This window comes from Capra hircus, chromosome 12 (genome assembly GCF_001704415.2).
Source record: "Capra hircus breed San Clemente chromosome 12, ASM170441v1, whole genome shotgun sequence".
Classification (NCBI taxonomy): domain Eukaryota; kingdom Metazoa; phylum Chordata; class Mammalia; order Artiodactyla; family Bovidae; genus Capra; species Capra hircus.
The window spans coordinates 25,329,757-25,341,301 of record NC_030819.1 but is presented as its reverse complement, the minus strand read 5'-3'; the positions used below and the strand labels follow the sequence as shown (position 1 = coordinate 25,341,301).

The window sequence follows — 11,545 nt, the reverse complement described above, 5'->3', positions numbered from 1 at the left end:
TCAAGATACCAGTAATTTTCTCACTGGTAGTGCCTTCATGATGTAAGAGGCAATGCTTATTTGTGGAAAGTCAGGTTTTCTGCTTTCCATGTTTCAAATTTCTAAAAAAAAGTCTCTACTTCAAGTTTGTGATTTTAAATCATTTTACTTGAAATGCATCATGTGTGTATGTGTGTGCAGTTTGTTGTTTTGAATTGTTTCCATTTTTATTCACTAATCTGCTGAAGAACATTCACTAACAGAGCAGTATTTGTCTGTTTGTGTATACTCTCAGTGCAGGTACATCTGGCCATCACCTCTTTTCCATATACATAAGAATAGATGTGCATGTAATAAGTTCAATTTTTGAAAAGATAGGTGTGTTCTATAAAAGAAATAATGCAATTTATTTCCATATAAAACAAATTTGTTAATGTAATTTTAATGATATAGTTATCTTTTATAAGTTGATAATAAACAACAGTTCTATATTTTATTTATTGTAGTTATAAATCTCAGGGAATATTTGCACAAATATCTATATTTCAGTTTGTATGGAATTGAAAAGGTTCAAAGAGATAACTATATTTTTAATCACTTGTCTTCTCTTCATCAAAGAGATCATTCTTGACTTGGCTGCCCGGATATAGGGTCACTTCTTGTAACTGGGCTTCCCGGGCAGCTCAAACAGTAAACAATCTCCCTGCAATGCGGGAGACCTGGGTTCAATCCCTGGGTCAGGAAGATCCCCTGGGGAAGGGCATGTCACCTACTCCAGTACTCTTGCATGGGGAATTCCATGAACAGGGAAGCCTGGTGGGCTACAGTCCATGGTTGCAAAGAGTTGGACATGACAGAGTGACTAACACTTTCACTTCTTGTAATTGTCTCCTTTCTTATTATAAAAGTGTCCATTTATGATATCCCACCTTCTAAAGAAGAAAACTGTGGCCACTCATATTTGACATGAAAGTTTTCAGGGAAAAGAAATAGAAAAGAATCCTTAAATTCATTTTAAAACCATTTCCCAATTACCAGGAGATCCAAACTTCTCTTTCTAAATGGTCAGCGTTTTCTGCACATGCATAACTCTTTTTATGTAGAGAACAGCTTCTGCCAAAGATAATTATGTGGAAAGTCTTAGAAATATTGTGATCTTCCCTTTGATATGCATTTGCTTATGTTAAAGAAAACAGTTTATTGTCCAACAACTTTGCAATGTATTTACTATTTTTCTTTTAAAAAAACCTTCAATTATACATCTACTAGGTATCATAGAATAATATTATGAATAAATTACATGCATGTTGAGACTATCCATCCATCATCTACCTATTTATTAGCTCTCCAAGAATATATGTATGTAGTCATTTATAAAAAGTGCTTCCCCTATGGCTCAGTGATAAAGAATCTGCCTGCAGTGCAGGAGACACAGGTTCTATCCCTGGCAACCCACTCCAATATTGTTGCCTGGGAAATGCCATGGACAGAGGAGCTTGGTGGACTATAGTCTATAGGGTCGCAAAGAGTTGGACATGACTGCGGTGACTTAAATACTCACAGCACGTATATATAAATGTAAAATTATTTACATATACATAAATATATACACCAGTATATTAAAATATGGATTTTAATGACCAGGGGATAGCCATATCACTTTTTTCAATCCTGGCTTAAAACTTAAGCTTTTTAAAGTAATTGGATCAGGCAGCTTAAATGCCACTAAGATGATCCTTCCCTTTAGTTATTATTTGATTAGGAAGGAAAAATGTTCCTCTGTGGTTTAAGGTTGATTCAAGGGAAGAATCAACGTTATTGATATATTCCTTTTTTATATGTTATAAGATTATCATCCTGGTATGGAGATCAATGGAAGATATTTGAAGAACACTCTTCAATTCCCAGTAAGTATTTTAATTCATTCAAGTTGTAATAACAGATTGACAGAATCAAAAAGATTTGATCCAGTATGATTATACACTACTATCATGATACTACAAACATCCAAGATTCAGACATGAGTGAAAAGTTACCCTCATGTATTGTGAACAGAGTACCATTTGTTTAAATTAAAAAAAAAAAAAAACCTCAAGTGATGAAAAGTCTTTTTTAAGAAAGCCCAGATATTTTAAATGTCTGAGCATACTGAATTATGATTTGGGATTTTGAATCTAACAATTAATTGCAGAAAGAGACCACTTTAGCCTTATATGTAATAAACCAGGCAATATAATAAAAATTATTCTGTAGGTGAGGGGGCAGGGAGAATAATAGGAAATACAGGTAAAATAACCAAAGTTTTGAGTGATTATCATAAGTCACAAGACCTGTAAAAATTAAAGATCATCATTGGAGTTTCCAACTCTCAACTACTTGTAGTAGGGAAACAAATTACATAAGAAAGGTTCTATCATGAATGAAACAGCTAAGCTTTAAAAATCTGTTCCTCTTTGGAAACCGTAATTATTTCTGCATCATTGTAAATAACATCCAGACTCCATAGGATTTCATTTTGTTGACAGATAAGTTCGTTCAGGTTTTTCATAACAGCATACAGGGTTGATGTTACATAATTAGGGGTTATGCCTAGTTTGAAAGATATATTTACATGACACCATAGACAACTTTGTTTTGTCTTTGATTTTTAAGTTGAGTGAATATTATTACTTTTGGCAATTAACAGTAAAGATTAAAAAAAAACATATTTACCTCACTCAAAAGAGAAGAGTGTTCCTCAGGGCATGTCTCTGTCTGCATTCATGGATCCATTCCAAAGATCCTGCAGGCGAGTAAAGTCTGAAACTTCCATGCACTTGATTGGAATTAGGAAATACTTGCAGATACTCTACTGAGCAGAAGTGCAGTAACATGAATTCTGCTCTTGCTTTGTTCTTTTCTTTAGAATATAACATTTAAATTAATGCTTTGGAGGGTTTACTGTTCATTACTGTGCTGAGTACAGTGGATAGCATATAAAGTATTATATATGAACCTAGATTTCCCTTTAGTACGCATTAATTAAAAATAGATTTCCCATTTTTTTATTTCCAACCTTAAAGGTTAATCAAGAAATGTAGATTTTCCATGAAATCTTTTAATTATTAATACATAATTTGTTATTACTTTATATTAGTATATGCAATGATTTTTTAGAAACCTAGTGATATGATGTCATGATAGAACCATAACTGTTCTTCATACCATGCCACACAGGCTCCCCCTGTTTTTATTAAAAGGGAAGTCTTCTCATTCATAATCAAAGAAAGTATATTTAGCTAGTCATGCAGACAGTTGCGTGTTGAAAACCAACTCATTTAATAGAACATTCATGGATCACTAAAATAGTATAAAGTAAATTAAAAACATCCTTCCTAATAGAAAATATATTCCTTCCTAACCCTGCACATGCATCTGAATGGTGAACACCACAGAACTAAAATACCTTGATTAATTACACTTTGCCTTGTGAAAATTTTCTGCATAATTGATTCTGTGACCAGAAAGAAGAAAATGAAATCATTTTTACTTAATAGTAGGAAAATAATTTGCCAGAAAGGGAAAACTATGGGCCATTTATTTGGGCTCCATGACAATCACATCGTGACACTGAAAGGCCTTTTCACACATGGTAAAGCAAATGCTCTGTGTGGGTGACAACAAATAGAAATCCTGTTTTTGTGTGTTTTGTGCCTAAGTGCCTCCATGAATGTGCATGTGTTAATCCTGACTCGACTGAATTACAGATCAGACTAATTGAAGAAAGCACATATAAAAAAGGGTTTTCATTTTAGTTTTATTGTAGTGAGCAGTACTTTTAATTTTCTTGAAAGGCACCCAAGAATAATTACCTTTGTGAACCAAAAATATACAAAACTGTACAGAATAAATAGTTCATAAAAATCTAGCTATACTTTCTTGTAAAATAAAGCTACATTGTCCCGCTCTTGAGGCAACTTAAACCACTTACCCTTAGACGTGCCTTTGCTACTAATTTATGGCATCTATCAGTGTACATCAATAAAAATAAAATATTTTTTCCTATTTGTTTACACCAGTGAAGTATTACTTGCCACAAGAAACATATTTCTATCTCGGTATTCAAATTTACAAAGGATAAATGCTATGAAAGAATCCAAACTTAATAGATGCACTAATCATATTTACAGTTGAATATCAGTAGCATTTTCAAAATATCCCAAGAGTAAGAATTAAACTTTGAGCACAAATGACATACCTTAGTTCACAGCAGCATTAACAAGAAGATTGTCCACACAAAATGTGCAGAAAAACCAAAATGTTTTCTTCCTCATTCCACCTGAACTGTTACTCATTCTTATTTTTAAATTCAGAAAGCATTTCAGTGGCATTTTTTAATTCTCAAAGTTTTGAGCCACTCATACCCTATGTAATTCAACTTTCCATTTTTTCTTTTCTATTACTATTTGTTAATTTTAAAGTTCCAGTTCCTTTTGCCTTTATCACAAGAAAAGTTGGTGTATCTAACAACTTACACTTTTGTAATACATATAATGATTTTATAAACAATATATTTCTTACATATTATAGCTACATTTACTGTTACAGTTTTCAAATGACAAAAATCCAATTCTATTTAATCCATGGGTAATATAACTCAAGAAATTAAGGGTTAAATATTAAACCCTTTTAGATGTGCAAGAGGACATCTATGAAACACTTTACTTATATGGGAAAATATTAATATAATCCTTGAATGATTTACATGCAAGGACTTATTTTATTGGGGATAGACAAAATTGCCTGAAGACAATGCAATGGCTTCTCCCAGTGATCCCTGAGTTTCTTTTTCTTTTCCCATAGGATTGCTGCTGTGCTTAAGTTCTGATTGATGACACACTCATATAAGGCACTTATATACAAGGTCTGGACTTAAGACAGAATCACAGCATTTCTGCAGAAGCCCTTGAACTCTCTATGTTTGCTGCTCCAGGACTTCTAAGTAATCAGGTTCAGCATGTAAATTAGCTTTCAGCTCAAAATACTCATTTTTAGTCTGTTCCACTAATACCTTCCTTGGCCTTGAGTACATTAATGTCTCCATCAACTTTAACTCTTCGTGGGCTCCTGGATAATGTACCTCCATATCAGGCTGAAGTTGAGCAATGTTTTTCCTTAGGTATTCTGTGATTCCCAGTTGCTGAAGTTCCCTTTCTTTCTCTAAAATATTCCTATATAATGAACTGGCATCCTGGAAGGTTAAAAATTCAGTGGATTGGTCTGTGGTTTTGTACTTCATATTTGAACCTGTGAGTGGGGAGTGGTTTTCTTGTTCTAAAAGACTTCTTTGGAGATGTTTTGCATCACTTCCCTGTTTCTCATTCCTTTCTTCTTCTTCTTCCAGATGCTTTGGGCCAAAGGATGGGCTCCTATAGACATGAACCATGGGGCTCACCATGTGCTGCTCATAGAGTGATGCTGTGGGTCTTTCAGTAGTGTGGTGAGTTGTTTTATGGCCGTACATGCTATACTGGAGATGCACAGGACTGGTATCTCTCATCTGCTCATCTGCTTGTTTCTTTTTGTATCTTCTCCTGCGGTGGAGAACAAGAACCACTATCCCTGCAGCACAGAACACAATAGTTATGAATACAATCAGCAGACCTAATATTAAAACAGATAGTGGTACAGCATCAGTAAGTGATTTAAAAATATTATCAGCTGTAGTTGTGGTTGTAGGAGTATTGACAATGATGTAACTAGTCTGAGTTGGCAGGGATGGGTTATTGACCAAACCCGGGCAAAGAAGTTCACTATTGAGTGCTTTCAATTCCTTTTTGTGTAAGTGCTCCGGAGAGGTGCAGAGTATTTCATCTGTCACTGTGTTTTTACTTAACTTTTGTATCCATTGCTGCAATCCAACCAGGTCACAGGAACAATCCCAGGGGTTGTCCTCAAGGTCAATCTGGGTCAGTAAATCAAGGTCATCCAAGATATTACTTACAGGTAGATGAGTAAATTGGTTTGTTTTAAGGTTTATCCTTGTGAGAGGAACCCCTGAAAAAATATGTGGTGGTAAAACTTGTAGGAGGTTGTTGTTTAAATAGAGCACTTTCAGTTTAGGCATTGGGTTGAAGGTTCCAGGTAATATTTCCTTAACACCATTGTATTCAAGATATAAGTACTCAAGATTGTGGAGACCAAGGAACATACCTCCACTCAATTTGGTCAGGTGGTTACCATTCAGATAAAGCTTTTGTAATCTTGTTAAATTCATAAATGATCCTTCTTCAAGAACCTCAATACGATTGTTTCCCAAGTGAAGCATTTCCAAAGTGAAGTATTCCGCTAAATCAGACTTCAGTAATGTATGAATGATATTCCCTGCAAGAATAAGCTTTCTAGGATTTTGTGGAGGAGGTTTTAGATCTGATAAACTTTCAATATTGCGCTCTTGACAGTGTATTAAAAGTCCTGATGGGGAGAGTACTTTGCAATTACAAGGAATAGGACAGTAGAGTCCGGGAAGTTGAGTGAATGGCTTTGTAATATAAGGTATTAAACCTGGTGGTTTGGTGGGTGGTTTTAAAAGAGACGTGGTCTTGGCTGACATGTGACTATCGCTTATTGAAGAGGTTACTGCCAGATGTAATGATCCAGAAGGATCCTCGTGTTCTTCGTATACTGGTGGAGTGGGGCAAATTGATTCCTTTTTCAGCCGGCTTAGTATGCTTCCTTTGAAAAATGGAGGGCTGTTGCATACAACATCACCAATTACAGACTGTGGGGGCATGTTTTCCAACCAAAGTTTTAGCTGTAATAAGTCACAATTGCAGGCCCACTTATTGTCCTCCAATTGGAGATCCAATATTCGGCCAATGTGTTCTAAAAAACCAACATAAGGCAATGTTTGCAACTGATTTCCACGAAGATCTAGATGCGTTAGAGGAACAAATCGAAATATGTTTGGAGGAAGACTCTCAATAGCATTGTCATTTAAAATTAACACTTTAAGTCTGTTGAGCTTGCTAAAGGCACTTGGTTCAATCACTGTAATGAAATTGTTATCTGCTTGTAGGAATTCCAGGTTTTCCAGTCCATGGAAGGTATCCTCTTTAAGAATTTCTAGAGAATTGTGATTGATATGAAGTTGCTTAAGAAGGCCAAGGCCATTAAATGCACCAGTCTCAATATCTGCAATATTGTTAAATCCAAGGTGTATTGAGATAGCATTGGTAAGCCCAGAAAAGTCATTTGTGTGAAGTACTGTCAAGCCGTTATTCAGTAAACTTAGGTGGAAATGTCGTGATGGTGGCACACTTATTTGGGATAACTTCTTAATACCTTTCTCTTCACAGTTTATTAGCATCGTGCCATCTTTTTCCTCACAATTGCAAAGAGAGTCACAAGAACCTCTGGTTGATGCAGAGGACATTGGAGATTGGGACTGTGAAGATATACAGGCAAGGAGAGATGAATACAAGAGATGAATCCAGAGCTTCATGTTGTCATGTGATGGATCTGATTCTGCAAAATACAATGCAATAGCAATGGGCTTTAGTGGCCAGCAGCAGGGAGGAGATGAATCTGACATTTTCAAAATGATAGGTTTTCTCCTAATAGGCAAAATATTAATTATTTTAAATATATAATTGCATTGCTGAGTCCACATTTTCTTTTATTTTTTTACAAATATGACCGGTAGATTTGTTTTACTTTTAACTTGCATTATGATAACAATTTAAATTTTAGGTCAAAGATAACTTCAAGTATATCAATTTGTGTTCATATCACCAACTAATTGCATTTTAACAGATGTGAGGGGTGTTGGCTAAATGGACCATTGATAACTTGATATGATGCAAAGGTGTATATTTGAGAAGACCTTAACTTTTTCATTTTTTAGCTTAAACTAGATGATGACTCTTTTTTTATATTTATTTTTAATTGGAAGACAGTTGCCTTACAATATATTGCATTGGTTTCTGCCATATATCAACATGAATTAGTTCCCTCTCTCTTGAACCTCCCTCCCACCTCCCACCCCTCTAGAGATAGCCAGAAGCGAGAGACCTGTAGGAAATTAAAAAACAATAGAAAGACTGTATGTATGCATTTCCTTTAGTTCTATTTATGAACTGGATATCACAATATAACATCTAATAACTCTGTGTTTAACCTGCTTTGATTTTGGCTTAAGATATTAATTCCATTATTTATTTAAAAAACTTGAGAAAAATATGTCTGTGTAGTAAAGTAAACCTTTATAAAAGAATTTTTACTATGCTGTCTAGGGTAGTTTGTATAAGCCTAAGTATCAGATATATACGTTTAAAGGTATCCATTCAAATTTCACACTTTAATTTCTAGAGATGAAATATTCACTGTTACTTTTAAATTATTCTGTGGATAAGGTTAACATCATAAAAACTAAAGAAGAAAAACTGACCTGTGACACACATTTCTGGCTCTTACAAAAGAAGGAACAATACCTCATATAAACTTCTAATAAATGACTTCCTAATGAGGTCTTGAACCAGGATTTAGGGCACTGAATATCTCATAATTAAGCAGCTGATCTTCTTTATTGTAAGGCTTAATGATGCAAACAATAAACTCTGAAACAAACTTCACTCTAAAAATATTTGAAGATTTCTCTAATTTGGTAAATAAAAAATGACAGTTCAGGATAACACATCACATATTCCAACTCCTTAAAAATGTGATACATGGATCTGAAACAGCAATTAAAAGAAATGCTAACTCTAAAATAACAGCAGTGGTGTGGTAAATACTTTGAACTCTAATGTATCTGATTTTATTATCTTCCTTCAAATAGTGCATTTTAAATTTAGACTAAATTCAAAGGTAAACAAACACCACATCTTGTAACTATTCAAATTTTGGAAATGATAGATGCTTTCATTTGTCTGGATAGGATGTAAACAGTAATTTTGAATCTAATTAAAATTCACAATCAGGTAATACATCCCAAAACCCAATCAATAATCTCCAAAGTAAACTTTCATTCCATGAAAATACACGGTCTTATTGAAAACATATATAGTATGAAGTTTCTGAAAGGTAGAAGACAACCAAAGACATGAAACAATTGAGTAGTGCCTTTCTATAGGAAGGGAAAGTTAGCTGACTGAATGTTTCCAAAGGAAAATAGTTTGATTCTAAACAGCTCTGAGGGCTATGCTTAGAATCGAGCAGCTTGGAGTTGGAGTCTTCAACTTGTGGATTAGCTTCACAGCTATTCTCCGTATTTCTCCATAGATGACCAAGAAAGAATACTCTTTATTTCACCAGACAACACACCTTAAGAAAATAGTGAATAACTTCCAGATGAGAATTTCTTGTTATTTTTATCTCACGTGCATTTTATGCTCTTCAAAAGGTCATAGGGAACAGTTTCTAATGTTTTCAGAAATACACATAAATATTAAAAGTGGTTCTATATGGATAGTGTAGAGATACTGTGTTAAAGAGGTAAAAAAAATCTCTATTTACATATTTTCAAGTCAGAAAGAGTAAAAGTGGTATACAATATACAAAGAATCTTTTGATATTCTGCTTGTATTTGAGATTCAACAATGGTATTTGGAAGTAATCTTTCCTTCACAGAGCACACATAGGTTAGTTTCCAATAACAAACTGCGTGCTGTAAAAGAAATAGTGGCAGATTATTTTACTTCTCCACAGCCAGCTGTTAGTCTAGATGTCTGCTGCTCAGAAAAACAGGCATCTGCTACCGCGTTAGTTGTGCCAGTGAACAGGAAAGAAACTGGATATCCTTTAATGCAAAGTTCTTTTTTAGAGAGGCAAACATATATTCAATCACTTTAGAATAATGCAAAAATAGGTATAAGGAAATCCTGGAAACATTCATCTTACCTGTAAAGCAGAGACTTCCTGACGTTATCTGTAATGCACAGCTGGAAGAGATGTTCAAAGTAAATTCAGTTTCTTTATTAAAAAAGAAAACACCAACCACCGTGTTCTTTCTTCTCAAATATCACTTTTTGGCAAGTTCCATCGCTTTATAAAGTTAAAACCTCTGGTCCAAGACAAAATGCTGAGCATTTCATTGAAAACATTTCAAGCAGACTGCATACTAGATCATCCTGAAGCAGTTGTCCTTTTATTCCCCAATTAAAATTCACGGCATACTTCACAGCTATGCTGACTTTTTTTGCATATAGTTAACCATTTGCAAGCTGCTGCATGCAGTAAACAAACAAGATGTTTAACAGAGCTGAGATTGATCACTCTTGCTTTCTTAGGCTGTGGATCCAAGCTGCAGCACTGCTCGCCTTCCTCCCTTTCTAGTCTTTCTTGTTAGCTCAGTTTGTTATTAGTCAGATTGCCAAGGGCTAGGAGGTAGGCGTAAATAAAGAGACTTCTTGGCTTTTGACTCAGCCTTTAAGCCCTTCCCCATCAGAGCGCTTTATTCTGCCAGTGTCATTTAACACAAGAGACAGCTCCACCTTGGGACTCAACTCCTCCTCCTGCAAACGGTCTTCCTCTCCCTTTAAATACCAAATATAGTGCAAGTGAATTTTGATGCAAATAAGGACATATGTTTAATAATATTTTGTTACTACAGCAGACTAAATCATACACTAAAGTCTCATCTAGCACAGTATTGTACTGTTTGCACACATGTTCAGAAAAACTGTAAGCATGCTACCTATAGCTCCAGTTTTATTTTTTTAACTGGTACTTAAGGTTGAAATTGTGTACTAATTAAATCTTAAGATGTTAGCATGAACTGTTTTCCTAAAATACTTGTAGTTTTGTATTTACCATTTGAAAAGCAATTTAAAGCCTCATGTCTGAGATTCTTAAGTTTTATACTTCATTATTTCTTTCCCTACAGCTAGTGTTCAATTATGAGACTAGAAATGAAGTGTTTTGTTTTTTTTTCAGGTAGATTAGTATTTATTTGGAATGGAAATATGATCATTTAAAACTGCATGCAAGAATCTTAATTATACATGGTTTTCTTTAGTTGAAAACAACTTATCAGTCTCAAAAATATGAAATTGTCTTTCCAGATAAAATGAAATAAGCATTTTCATCATGTAGTGATTTCAATATCTGGCAATTACAATAACCCGATTTTTATGATACTAACTCTGGGAGCATTTTTTCCTAAAATATAATATTTAATAAGTTACTTGTTTCTTTAGCTCTTAAAAGTTTCTGAATTATCACCAATGAAACTCTCAACTGTCAGATTCTTTATTTCCCCAAATGCCTATGTTTTAAAAATCACTCCTCTTTACCTACATTCCAAGAACCTGAACTTTTTCCACAGCCAAAATAATATACTAAATGCTGTCGTTGATTCATTTTGAAACAGTCTGTGTTTAGAAACTCTCTTGCCTATAGGTTCTAGAGGTTACCTATATTTTATTAGGTCCCATTTCAGCAACAGCTATTCTTTTTAAAAAAGAGGTTTTATGCAGTTTATATTATTAAAACCGGAAAATATAAGATTAGGTTGTTATTTAATGATTTTCTGCGGTTATGCTTTCAGATTCACAAAATTCTCACATCTGTGGAATAGTTGTTTTAA

The 11,545-nt window shown here is 34.3% G+C and overlaps 1 protein-coding gene across 1 annotated transcript; it reads right to left on the bottom strand.

The window, feature by feature from the left end:
- On the bottom strand, positions 3,759 to 10,371 carry SLITRK6 (SLIT and NTRK like family member 6). The gene is made up of 2 exons (XM_005687695.3): positions 9,859 to 10,371; positions 3,759 to 7,485 (listed from the first exon to the last, which is right to left on the bottom strand). The coding sequence occupies exon 2, from the start codon at positions 7,460 to 7,462 to the stop codon at positions 4,934 to 4,936; it is 2,529 nt and encodes an 842-aa protein (XP_005687752.1). The 5' UTR covers positions 7,463 to 7,485; positions 9,859 to 10,371; the 3' UTR covers positions 3,759 to 4,933.

Excerpts from the sequence above, each read along its gene's own strand:
- SLITRK6 (XM_005687695.3), bottom strand. The coding sequence starts at position 7,462 with ATGAAGCTCTGGATTCATCTCTTGTATTCATCTCTCCTTGCCTGTATA.